Source organism: Acipenser ruthenus, chromosome 17 (genome assembly GCF_902713425.1).
Source record: "Acipenser ruthenus chromosome 17, fAciRut3.2 maternal haplotype, whole genome shotgun sequence".
In the NCBI taxonomy this organism is placed as follows: domain Eukaryota; kingdom Metazoa; phylum Chordata; class Actinopteri; order Acipenseriformes; family Acipenseridae; genus Acipenser; species Acipenser ruthenus.
Genome location: NC_081205.1, coordinates 493,207 through 506,829, shown reverse-complemented (window position 1 = coordinate 506,829; position 13,623 = coordinate 493,207). Strand labels below are relative to the sequence as shown.

General features: G+C 47.8%; 1 protein-coding gene across 1 annotated transcript; it reads left to right on the top strand.

The window, feature by feature from the left end:
• The first annotated feature begins 1,878 nt into the window (after positions 1–1,878).
• srp68 (signal recognition particle 68) lies at positions 1,879–11,138 on the top strand. Its single transcript, XM_034038344.3, has 16 exons — positions 1,879–2,055; positions 2,973–3,039; positions 3,455–3,568; positions 3,725–3,920; positions 4,101–4,183; positions 4,346–4,455; positions 4,888–4,970; positions 5,455–5,595; positions 7,557–7,655; positions 8,022–8,086; positions 8,331–8,484; positions 8,575–8,669; positions 8,892–9,021; positions 9,306–9,381; positions 9,596–9,651; positions 9,978–11,138. The coding sequence occupies exons 1-16, from the start codon at positions 1,965–1,967 to the stop codon at positions 10,203–10,205; spliced, it is 1,788 nt and encodes a 595-aa protein (XP_033894235.3). The 5' UTR covers positions 1,879–1,964; the 3' UTR covers positions 10,206–11,138.
• The last annotated feature ends 2,485 nt before the right edge of the window (positions 11,139–13,623 follow it).

The following is a 13,623-nucleotide window of genomic DNA, read 5'->3' as shown; positions in this document are numbered from 1 at the left end:
GAGGTACTGCCATAAGTTAAATATACTGAACCTTATGCGTGAGTGTTTAAAGAATCCGTTCAAACCTTAAGTGTATCCACATGTCAGCAACGCTTCGGCTACTGATTTCAATCATTGCACTGTAACAAAATGCACATGTTTTAATTCTAAAATAATTACTGTATTATCAATAAAAATGAATGGTAGGCATACCAGACTCCACGGATTGGCCTGGCCCGGACATATCCCAGATATATAACATAGGGGATCTTGACCGGCAGGCAACGCTGGCATCACTTGCAGGGTGGTATCGATTTAAAATCTGTTCAAACTTCGCTCTGTCCCTCGCAGTCTCACTCCAGTGGAGTCTACACACGTTCTCTCCACTTCACCGATATCTGGATCTGTTTATTTGAGAACCTACACAGATTCCTAGGTGAAGTTATAAGTATTTCATCTCAGGATGGGTAAACACCCGGTTGTCTTGCATTTAGACAATAAGGTATATATTATAAAGGCCTAGGTAGTACACGACTGTATCCCTAACTCAAACAACACAACCGCTTTTACCTATACGAAGATAAATACAGACAGCAAGTACAGTTGTTCCGTTTACTCGTTTTTCTTTCAGTACAGATGAATATTTCACAATGCAGATATTCAGCTTTGAAAACTCAGCAATTTACAATGATAAACAGACTGTGATCCTAGGTCTCTTACTGTAACAAAACAAGTAATGTCTTTAGAAATTAAAATAGCGAATCTACTCTATTAAAAACATAGACAAATATAGCTAATAATTAATGACTGTGCTGATTCAAATTTAAATCCACAGATTCATTATTATTATTAATAATATTAGTAGTAGTTTTAGTAGTAAAACTACTACTAATATTAAAATGCATTACTGTTTTGCTGTAGAAATGTATGTGTATGGAACATTTCAATACAATTAAAAGGATTAAATCTATTTACATTATTATTGTCATTCGCAATGCAGTGCCTTTAGGACTTCACGATGAAGGATTTTTTTTTTAAAAAAGGATTGCTTGTTTGCTCGCCCTGTCTGCTTGGTTGTGTAACACAGGGTGGAGTTTGGGCGTGAACTGGCGACCCTGCACAGCGCAGAAATCCGTGCCGGCGCTGCATCACACAGCACTGCTGCCCTTCCAGTTCCACGCAGTTTGTTAGTGCGCTGCGTTTTTGTCTACAGGTATGATGAGATGAGGGTCCTGTTCACCGATTCCACTCTGGAGAACCGAGACACCACCATAAAGGAAGTGATGGATCTCCCCACATCAAGAACTTCCTCATCAAATACATCCTGGCAGCGGAAAACGTCTGATGAGAGAGAAGACTTCCTGTGATCTTGTACCTGTAATGGTTTAATAAAACGTGTATATATTAAACAGATATCACTGTTTTTTTGCAACCATTTTCAAGGTTACATTGTACATTCTGAAGATGCACAGTCTTTAAACAATTCGGGAGCTGTGTACAGCTTTGTGAATACACCTCAATACCGTGCCGCTCCTTGCTATAATATACCCTGCTGTGTGTGCTATCCGAGTTAACGTCAACTGTGCGTTGCTTTGCGCTTGCGGAAAAGACAACATGCTGTTAATATCCCTTTAGCAGTTTAGTAGATTTTAAACATGCATGTTTTTGTTTGTTTACGAGAACACCTTTATATGCTAAATCATTTGCACATGTGTATTACAAATCTGATGCATACAGGCAGCGTGCCGCCATTCATAAGAAGTAGCGGAGACGAGCTCTGTTTAGAGAAGAAAGTAAATATATACCGCTGTAAAACATTCTATTCGTTAATAAGTCTGACAGTTTTGCTTTCAATGTTAAATAAGAAGGAAAAAAAACACAAGCGCAGTTTGGTCAGTACTGTGCGGAGACATTACACCGACTACAGCCTTCTGGGTAATTCCGCCTGTCCCATAATTCCAAGTGCCGGCGTGTGTTGAGTGAAGATGGCTGCGGAGAAACGCGGCGAGGCTCGGGGTGCAGGAATGGAGGAGAACAAGGAAAACAACCAACCCAACGAGGGCCTGGGACTCGAGAGTATCCTTTAACCCAGGCCGCATTCATATCGGGGTGTACGGGAGGAGTGGGGCGGCTGTGCGGGGCTGATCGCTGGGGTAGTGTTTAGTCTGGTGGGTATACGTGTCTTAAACGCTGTGGTGCTACACTGTGTCAGCGTGGCGTAATGCAGACTTGTCTAATTAAGTGATTGAGAACGTACTATATCGTGACTCTGTGCTTTATGTTTTTGTATTTCATTAAAACGGATCAGCAAACATGACATTATAAATAAGTTATACTGGTAACAAAAGAAATCAATAACAATGAAACATCGACACCAACAGTTGTGAACATCGTTTAATTTAGGTACCGTCTTAATATTTCTTTTTCGGTCGTTATAGTAATCGTGTTAGTACAGTATTGCCAGGCTGGTGTGGTCTCGTAGTAATGTCCGTGCATCGACGTGTTCAGCTGATCCTATACGTTGGTCGATAAACCGGTAGGCTAACAAAGACGTGTGAATCTAAATCTACTTGAGACAATCAAACCTCACCCCCACTGTCTGGAACGGTTGCCAGCGGTATTGTGTTCACTCTCGGTATATGTTAAATAAGCTGCATGAGACAGCTGCTGTTTGCTTATTGCATTTTGACATGGTTTCAGTTCACCAGCTACTTTGTAGTCTGTAAGCTGATTAATCATTATGCGGCTGTTCTGATCTGGGTGCACAGGGATGGAAAGAAGACTCCCATTGCATAGCTGGTTTGATTCATTCCTGATTGTACCGGTTCAAGCTCGTAGTAAAACCTGGAATGGGTGTAACTGCTATGCAATGGGAGTCTTGTGTCTATCCCCGGTTTACAAAGGGGTCCCCCAGGGTTCAAACAGGGTTGAGAAACCCAGATGTAGAGGATGCAGCATCAATTGAAAGAGCTTCCCTTGACGCTGCCGTGCAGTATTGCAGATCATCAAGGAATCCCAGCAGCAGCATGGTCTGAGGCACGGGGACTATCAGAGATACAGGTCAGTCCCATTGTATTGATGCACGCCGCTGTAGCTGGACTGGTCCTGTCACTGGAGAATTGCAGCTCTACCTCGCTGCTGTGTGACTTGCACAGTGAGTCGGTGAAGAGCCCTTCCACTGGAATATGTAGGATTGTACAGTTTACTGTCCACATGCCTGCCTAACAGTGACTTAACCAAATGGTAAAATATCGAGGGGGTGCTGTAGAAGACTGTGCTGTTAGGATGGATCTGTTCCAGCCAGGGATGGCAACAAGCTTTTAGTATGAGTTTAATAAGACACCCCTGAGCTTGTTCCCTGTATACACTGGGGCTAATCAAGCTGGTAGTAAGTCCTGGAATGGGGACACTGCTGTGCAATAGGAGTCTTATTTCCACCCCGCCCCAGTGTATCTGACTTGTTCTGTGTTTTCAGGGGGTACTGCTCCCGACGCCTCAGACGTCTCCGCAAGACCCTCGGTTTCAAGATGGGGAACCGGCACAAGTTCACCGGCAAGAAAGTGACTCCGGAGATGCTGTCTGACAGCAGGTACTCCAGCAGAGACTGCATCGGAAACGTATCGCAGGCCATGCATGCTGCTGGTTACCCTTCACATGGGAATCCTGCTGCGATTGAGCTGGAGTGACCTGTGTTGGGCTGGAGGCCTTGGTAGATTTGTAACGGTTGCAATCCCCTTCCTCAAAGGTACCTGCTGCTGGTGCTGATGGGCGCGGAGCGAGCCTGGAGCTACTCCATGCAGCTGAAGCAGGAGGCTAACACCGAGTCACGCAAACGCTTCCACCTGCTGTCCCGACTGCGCAAGGCAGCCAAGCACGGGGAGGAGCTGGAGAGGCTGTGTGAGAGTAACCGCGTGGACGCCAAGACCAAGCTGGAGGCACAGGTGAGAGGGAGAGGGGGGACAGTACTGGTAAATGCAGGTTCACTTGATATAAAGACCAGTGGACTGCAGAGTGAGGTCATGGTGGCATCTCGCTGTAGTGGCATCTGTAGTTGAATGTAAGAGTGAGTTCAGTAGCCATCCCCTGGTGTTGCAGCACATTCACTGCTGGTTTCTTCACAGGCCTACCATTCGTACCTGACAGGAATGCTGCGCTTTGAGTTGCAGGAGTGGAAAGCTGCAATGGAAGCCTTCAATAAATGCAAGTAAGTAATAAAATGATATAAAATAATGCACTTCTTGAGGTATTAGTGTATTCTTACCATGCCACCTTTTTAATAAGTCTGCTGACTTCAGTATAGATCAGAAATGCTTGATGTTAAAAAGCTGAAGGGAGCGGCCGACCTGACCTGTCCCTCCTCTCTCAGGACGATCTACGAGAAGCTGGCCAGTGCCTTCACTGAGGAGCTGGCTGTCCTGTACCATCAGCGTGTGGAGGAGATCTCCCCCAACATCCGCTACTGTGCCTACAACATCGGTGAGGGAGCCTATAGTAACTAGAGCGCGCTATTCCAATAAATGAAAGTGCTAGCGTGTTGCCATTATGGAGCTAATTGGCAGCCACTGCCATGTAACTGGTTGTGTAGTGTAAAGGGCTCCACTGCATTGGGCATTCATTCAAACTGACCACTTTTACACGCTATCAATCAACCACAGCTGTGAACACTTCAGAAAATGAATTCCTTCAACCAGCTAATGTCGTTACATCAGCAAACAAGCATTTGGTTTTACTTGCCACATTGCTGTATTCTTCCATCTGACTGCAAACAGCAAAACACAATCCAAGCAGGTCGGTCTCTAGAAACAACTGACATGGGAGCACAGTTACTTATCAGAGGCCTGTGTTCGCTCCCTGCCTCTTCCCATGTGGTGACCGTCTCTCTGTGTGTTTCTCCTGCCCTGTTTCCAGGGGATCAGAATGCCATGAACGAGCTGATTCAGATGAGGCTGAGTGCCGGAGGAGGAGGGCAGATGATGGCAGAGAAACTGGAGGTCAGTACTGCTCCCGTCTCCCAGGGTCTCGCTGAGGGTGAAGCCGTGGTGCTGCCTGCAGCTCTTCAGGACTCCGTTTCCAGTTCCACTCCGTGCAACACGTTGTGTTGTGCTGTGATGGAGTTTGTATATGACACACACACACACACAGGCTTATGAGTGCGGAGGTTTGTAGTTTAGTCAAGGTATCATTGTCTAAATATATAGGTCAGCTGTAGTGTTATAAGGTTATTTAGTCGTGTGTCATAACAAATAAACTGCATTCTGATAGATGGCTTGTGTGCAGGGATAGAAATAAGACTCCCACTGCATAGCAGTTTGATCCATTCCTGGTTTTACTATGAGTTTACTAAGAAGACACACCTGAGCTTGTTGCCTGTACATGATAGCTAATCAAGCTTGCAGTAAACCCTGGAATGGATGGGAGTCTTATTTCCATCCCTGTTGCGTGTGATTCAGTCTCCTCTGATTCTCTCCCCTACAGGCTCTCATCACTCAGACCCGTGCCAAGCAGGCAGCCACCATGAGCGAGGTGGAGTGGAGGGGACGCACCATCCCTGTGAAGATTGATAAAGTGAGGATCTTCCTGCTCGGACTGGCTGACAACGAGGCTGCTATCGCACAGGTAAGACAGCAGGGGGCAGCAGGGTGTTGCAAAACTGGTACTGGTTGAAAAGCAGCTGTTAAATGAAGTTGCCTCACTCCACCAGCAAGTGGTGCTGTATCCCTAAAGAACAGCAGCTCTCCTTGTTCACCTGTCTCAGATATTTATGCAGCAGCCTCTCCCCTTCCACTCCTTCACCAGCCCCAGAATCATAGAGACAGACCGGCTCTGCCCTTCCAGCCTCACCCTTAGCATTCCTTTACATTGCTTTGATGTGCAGGTCTGAGAAGCATAGTATTGAAATTGAAAAGCACACTGTACAAACGAAATGGCATAAACAAAACATTTTAAAAAAACCAAAGTGTGGAAATCATTTGCTTGAAGGATTAAAGCTGTTGGCCTAAAAGTTAGTGGTCATCCTACAGGGCAGGGTGGCTAATGGTTCAGAGTAAGGGGCCCTCGGGCAGCTTGTTCTGCGAGGCTGGGGTTTATTTTATTTTGTTGAGGTGGGAGTGGTGTGGTCGAGTGGTTTAGAGTCCCTCAGTAAAGAGGGAGAGAGAGGGTGCAGGAGTCATTCCAGGAACTGTTTTTTTTTTTTTTCCTCGGTACTGCTGCTCCCAGGGAGTTGAGGCACCAGTTTGACATCCTCCCAGCCCTATTCAGCAACTCCTCTTGTTGACTGAGTCCAAACCGGTTACTCGAGAATTAGCAGGGTGTAGCCAGTAGTAACAACCTGAAGGGGAGAGAAGGGGAGGGAGAGCTAAGGGGTGGGGAAGGCCCCAAAAGGGCTAGGTCAGTCTAGGAGTTGAACACTGATCCCCTGACCAGTCTGTTAATGGTTTCAATTCAACTCCAGCCTCAGCACTCACATTGTGGCCTGTATTTTCCCCTGTGGGCAGATCACAGGCAAATTGCCCCTCAATAGTAAATGCATTAAAGACCACTGTGCAGACAGTGGAACAGCAGGCCCTAGATCTCCCGTAAAGCACTTCCTATAAAAGCATTCAGGGATGACAACGAGTCCTATTGCATAGCAGGTACACCATTCCAGGTTTTAATACGAGCACGATTAGCCTCAGTATAGATAACAAGCTCAGATCTGTCTTATAATTAAACTCATCCTCAAACCAGGAATGGATCAAACTGCTATGCAATGGGAGTCTTATTTATTTCTTCTTAGCAGAGGCCCTTATTCAGAGCGACTTACCGTTGTTACAAAGTATCACATTACAAATGATCACATTACAGACAATAGCAGTTGTAAAATACAGTTCAGTCGGTAGTAAGCACAAATTCAAATGAGAGGAAATAAAAAACTACTGTAAATAATTGTTTGAGAGCGATTATGACTAAGAGCAGTTAAACTTCCAAATATTTGGTTATAAGAGTACATTCTATTAAGAGCGAGTAGTAAGTACAATAAATGGATAAGAATGATTTCAAAGAGCAGTTCAACGTGAATACGGTTACCTTTAGAGTAAAGTCAAGCACAAGATACAGAAAATAAAATTGATTGTGAGCAGTAGTAGAATAGAGCAGAGTGTGGAGCAGTACAGGATGATGCCAGTCCCTGTTTATTTCACTTCCTGTAACTAAGTAGGTTCTTCCCAGCCTGACCTTGCACTAAATACTCCCGTTGCTGTGATTGTGTTGTCCCTCTGAGAGCAGTCTTTTCCAGCTCCTCAATAAGAGTGGGGGCAGGGCAGGTTGGGATCTCCGAATGTGGTGGAACGTTGTTGTCTTACTTTTTTTTTTTTGTAACTTTCATAAAAAGAAAAATGTACAGAATGCGGCCGGGCTGCACGACTGCTGGTTTGGAATGAATTGGCTGCATGCTTTTAACGAGGTGCGGTTACTACTGAGTGCATACCTCGCATTGCTGAGCGATAGCGATGATTACTGAGGGAGGGGAGAGAGGTACTCAGCCCCCCCAAAAAAGGTGTTTTCCTCATTGCCGTCCTCCTTGTCGTCCCCTCCCCCAGGCTGCCAGCGAGGAGACGAAGGAGCGCCTGTACGAGTCCCTGCTCAGCGAGAGCCGCGACGCCATCCAGGCCGTACGCGAGGAGCTCAAGGCAGACGCGGTATGTAAAGAAGACGAGACCAAGGGGGGCTTCGTTCTGAGAGACTGGCCTGTTCCAGCTCCCATTGGAGGAGGGGGGCGTTGTGTGACAGGAGAGGGTTACGTTTCACCTGCCGTTATTTACCATCTCAACGCCTTTCTGAAGTTTGTATTATAGGAACCATTCCTCAATGTGAAATCGGGCAGCTGTGGGCAGTGCAAGGAGTCACTGCAGGATTTACTGGTGCTTTTAATGTGTGATATCATTTTAGCAACATCTGAACATGTTCTGTTGCAAAATGATGCTCACGTGACGGTGGATCTGTGGGACTCCTCCATGTTTGTGGTGGCTGTGACTGACTGTTCTGTGTCTCTCTCTCCATTCCAGAAACAGCGTGATCGAGCTCTGGACGGAGAGACCGGCAAAGTCTCCAACCTGCAGTACCTGCACAGGTGAGGCTCCCCTGCTCTCCACACCCTGTGTGCCATTCAGAGACTGAAGAGGAAATCAGGGTACTAGAGCAGCCTTGTACGCTAGCACCCAGAGCACTTTCCTGGGGGGGAGGATAGCCGTGCAGTGGGAGTCATGTTGGTTAGCCTGCCTTGTAGGAGAGGCTTGCACAGGATACATGCAGCAGGGTGTGTGAATGCCAGCAGTACGTGTCTCTCATGTAACTCTGCCTGTGTCTGCCTCCAGCTACCTGACCTTCATCAAGCTGTGGACGGTGGTGAAGCGCAATGAGAGCATGGCCCGGGTGCTGCAGGCCAAGCTGAAGGAGCCGCAGCCGGACGAGAGCAAGAGGGGCCCCCGGCCGCAGGACCTCATCCGGCTCTACGACATCATCCTGCAGGTCAGCGCAGCTTTAGGGAAGTGTGAAAGCAAAGCATGTTTGCACTTCTGCACTCCCTCAACTCAACTTTCTCGCTCTGTCTCGTCCCAGAGCCTGGCGGAGCTGCCCCAGCTCCTGGGCATGGAGGATGATCACAGCTTCCAGAAGGAGGTGGCCCTCAAGACTCTGGTCTACAAGGCATACAGGTACGCAAGCCCAGTATAGCCAGTACTAACACACGCAATGACGATGCTTGCAAACAGGCATCCCCATATCTACATGGGCCCCCCTTTGCTATTGTCATTATTGGGTTGTTAAAGCTGTAGAGGGTAGTGTGGAGGGGAACTCTGACTCTCTTGCTTGGTAACCCTCGAGATCGTATTAACGGTGTGTTTGTGTTGATGGTGGCTCTGTTTCTCTGCTCCCAGGTGTTTCTTCATCGCTCAGTCCTATGTGCTTGTGAAGAAGTGGAGTGAGGCCCTGGTGCTGTACCAGAGGGTCCTCAAGTACGCCAAGGAGGTCCAGGTGCAGGCCAAGTCCTGCAACAGCAGCCTGAAGGTATGCACCAGATCAGCTCGCGCACTGGGAGAGCTGGTGCGTTCTGTTCATGGAAGGTGTACCAGCACTGCATTGTACTTATGAGGGGGGACACGTGTCCCTTTGCAGCTGGAACGCCCTCTTTCTCCAACGGGGCTACAAAAGTGGTCTTCTATTGCTAGGACCAGCACATTCACTTTTTAATTTTTGTACTCGGCCAGCATGGCAGAGACACTGTGAGTTTCAGCTGTAATAATAATAATAATGGGGTGGTGTGTCTGGCTCCTCTTCTCTTGCCTCCTCAGGACCTTCCTGATGTTCAGGAGCTGATCACTGAGGTCAATGCTGAGACATACTCCTTACAGGCAGCTGCTATTCTGGGTGAGTGGAGAGAGGAGACCTGGCTTCTATTAGTCCACTAGCTCTTGTCTTGCATGTTCCTACAGCGTATCCTTCCCAAGTCTTCCAAAAGCAGCGATTTGGTGTTCTTCTCTCCATGTGTCTGATTGGATGGCCATCGTAGCTCTGCTGGGGTGCTGTGGTTTGTAGTTCAGCAGTATGGTGTGTTTCATTGTTATGGGTGATTGTGTTTCAGATACGGAGGATTCAGCTGAGATTCCCTCGCAGTCTCGGGAGGTCAAAGACAACAAGGTGAGAAGCTGGGGGGGGGGGGGTAATTCTTGGCCCCTAAGACGTGGAATGAATATATTTTTAAGAGAACGTGGGAGCTGTGCTAAGGTTTGCACCCTGCACAGGATGAAAACTGATATTTAGAGTTATGGTTTTGGGGCTTTGTGTTGGGTTCAGGATATACTCTGGGGGTGCAGTGAGACATTGACAGATGTATTGAGTGAGTGAGTGTGTGTGTGTGCTTTGTGTTGGGTTTGTGTTTCAGGATATACTTTATGGGGGTGCAGTGAAAGACATTGACAGATGTATTGAGTGTGTGTCCCTCCCCCCCCTCCCCTCCCCTGCAGCCTCTCTGTGACCGATTGGAAGCCTTCCACCTTGACCCCTCCCTCGTGGGGAAGCAGCCCAATCTGGTGACGTTCCCTCCGGAGTTCCAGCCAATCCCGTGCAAGCCTCTGTTCTTTGACCTGGCGCTGAACCACGTGGCCTTCCCGCCTCTCGACGACAAGGTGGAACAGAAGGGCAAGGGCGGGCTGACCGGCTACATCAAGGGCATCTTCGGCTTCGGCAGCTAATCTGTGCCCAGGCTTCGCCAGGGATGTGGGTTCGTGGAGGTCCAGGTCCAGTCCAAACCCTGTCAGCATTTTATTTTTTTTTTTTTTTTTATTTGTAACTAACCTAGGCCTGAAGTGCTGCATAAGCATCTTGAACCCCCCAAAACCTGAGGTCGCATTCTAGAACTTATCCAGGTCTTGGGTTGAGGGTTCTAGATTGTAGAACCCCGATATTCTTGAGGCAATCCAGACCTCTTGTGTTCTAGAGCTAATCCAGAACTGGTAAAGGATCAAGGCTAGTGTACTAGAGTAACTTAAATATAATTAATTCTTAAGCGCCTTCAGGATCCATTGTTCCATGTTGAATTGCCTGGCTGGGCAGCAGTCTTTCGTCCCCCATCTTAATGTTCAGTACCTGTCATTGGGGTTCTAAAGCATGCTTTGCTACACATTGTAACCTCTGCCTGCTTATTTGCTGCCTCATTGCAGTCCAGTGCCTGCATGGAGTCTGCGCTGGGATAGCGTGAGCACGTCAGCTAGCTGTGTGCACAGTGAGAGTGGCCCTGCTGGTTCAGTACAGTGCATTCCAATGCAAGACTGTGTGTCTCTCTCTCTGTGCTCTCCCCATTCACTAGGATCACACACTACAGACGTGAGCAAGAGTGCTTCACTGGTTTAACAAGTACCCCTAACCCACTGCTCCTGGCTTGGTTGTGTGAAGGTGCTAAGCACGATATCTCTCAATAATTAGAATGTGTTTATCATGACCCTCCTTGGGTGACTGCTGCCTGCATTCGTGAATGGTTTCACAGGACTGCTGTGTATGACTCTCTCTTGATGGAAATGTCTCCCAGGTTAAGGTAATCCATTGGCTTTCATGGCATGCCCTGCTCTTTCCAACAGTGCAGTCCTCTTGTTTCCTTACAGTTGTCCAGGGGGAGGGGAGGCGCCTGTGATTGCGGAGTGGATGGGAGGGGAGGTGCCTGTGATTGCGGAGTGGATGGGAGGGGAGGTGCCTGTGATTGCGGAGTGGATGGGAGGGGAGGTGCCTGTGATTGCGGAGTGGATGGGAGGGGAGGCGCCTGTGATTGCGGAGTGGATGGGAGGGGAGGTGCCTGTGATTGCGGAGTGGATGGGAGGGGAGGTGCCTGTGATTGCGGAGTGGATGGGAGGGGAGGTGCCTGTGATTGCGGAGTGGATGGGAGGGGAGGTGCCTGTGATTGCGGAGTGGATGGGAGGGGAGGCGCCTGTGATTGCGGAGTGGATGGGAGGGGAGGTGCCTGTGATTGCGGAGTGGATGGGAGGGGAGGTGCCTGTGATTGCGGAGTGGATGGGAGGGGAGGTGCCTGTGATTGCGGAGTGGATGGGAGGGGAGGCGCCTGTGATTGCGGAGTGGATGGGAGGGGAGGTGCCTGTGATTGCGGAGTGGATGGGAGGGGAGGTGCCTGTGATTGCGGAGTGGATGGGAGGGGAGGTGCCTGTGATTGCGGAGTGGATGGGAGGGGAGGTGCCTGTGATTGCGGAGTGGATGGGAGGGGAGGTGCCTGTGATTGCGGAGTGGATGGGAGGGGAGGTGCCTGTGATTGCGGAGTGGATGGGAGGGGAGGTGCCTGTGATTGCGGAGTGGATGGGAGGGGAGGTGCCTGTGATTGCAGAGTGGATGGGAGGGGAGGCGCCTGTGATTGCGGAGTGGATGGGAGGGGAGGTGCCTGTGATTGCAGAGTGGATGGGAGGGGAGGTCCCTGTCATTGCGGAGTGGATGGGAGGGGAGGTCCCTGTCATTGCAGAGTGGATGGGAGGGGAGGTCCCTGTCATTGCGGAGTGGATGGGAGGGGAGGTCCCTGTCATTGCAGAGTGGATGGGAGGGGAGGTCCCTGTCATTGTAGAGTGGATGGGAGGGGAGGTCCCTGTCATTGCAGAGTCGATGCTCTGTGGTGGCACTGAAGTCTGGCTCTTAACAGTTTCACATGGCTCACCAGAACACTGTGACCCCTACTACAGAACAGCTGATGACTTGAACTTCTAGAGAAGTTCAAGTCATCAGCTGTTAAAATGGTTCTTGTTGGCTGGTCGGACATTGAACTTGAGCCCCCTCTGCCTCTGTCCCAGAAGGGGAAAAACCTCTCATTTTACACACAAGGTGCATTTTCAACCAATTCTCTGTTCACCCCGGGACACCAAAACCATGGTACTGTACAGGAGAGGATAGCGTTGCTTCCATTTGAGTTGAATAATATATATATATCATTTTTATAGTAGCGCTGGAAAAATTATAGATCTCCCAATTTATTTATTTTTTTTGTTTAAATCCAGTTTTCATGTTCTGTACCTGTCCACCGGACTGTAACCTTTTTTTGTTTAAAATGAACGAAACTAACGAAAACTGTGATTTTTAAAAAAATAAAATAATATATATATAATTACAATGATCTGTTGTGGTATTTTATTTATTTATTTTATTTAAGGAGTGTAGGCATGTACACTGTACATCCCAGCCCTTAAAACAAACCCTCTCAAGAAATCGGAGAAGCCATTCACCAGTGAAGGTGCCACGTTCTCTTTATCTCCCAGACAAAAGGAGACTTGACAAGTGTCTCTAGAAATAGATTTGTGTTTGAAACCTGACTCTCAGCATGTAGCTGAACTTAAAATGCAAGAGTGGAGGTTTGGCCTTGGGTCAGATTGGCTGCACTGTTGCACGTTTTAAATTCGGATAATCCGTATAATTGTAGCTGTTGATATTCTTTATAGGACTTTTTCCCACTCAGGAAGCCTCCTAAAAGGATCTAATAAATGCTGTTCTTTTAAATGCCACAGTTTCAGGGCTGAGTAGCACATTCTGTTAAGACAGCAAGGCAGAAGAGCACTGCACGCAATGAGACTGGTTTCAAAGTGGGCTGTGTTTTTGTTTTGTTTTTTCTTTTTTGTATTGTCAAAGCATTTCCGCCACTCTAAATACTTTTTTTTTTTAACGTGAACATAACATGTTAATATTATGAAACTGAAAATTGAGTTTTATTGTTTTGTAACACATCCTTTTCCCAGCCAATCTGTTTCTTGCTCCTCTGCAGTTCGTTTCAAGGCCTGGGAATGATTTAATTCGTTTTCCACTCCGTAAACAGTGAATTAAATCAAACCAAATGACCTCCTCCAGTGTTCTCTCTGCATGCGGATTGGAAAAGCACAGTTCCTCACGGATCCTGCGACAGGCGCACCGCAGTGAAGCTTCAGCACTTCCCATTCCTGCCTCTAATCTAACAGCCTCAACTCTATGCTGGCAAGCGTTCATCTGTAGAGATTTTTAGAAAACCATTTGTGTTCACAATACCAGAGTGAGGCGTGTCTCTCAAAAAAACAAACTCCTAGAAAAGCTGCCAGCATACCAAGAATTCCAGAGCGGCCGGGCGCCCTTCCTTCATGAGCCCTGGATCCCCTCCCA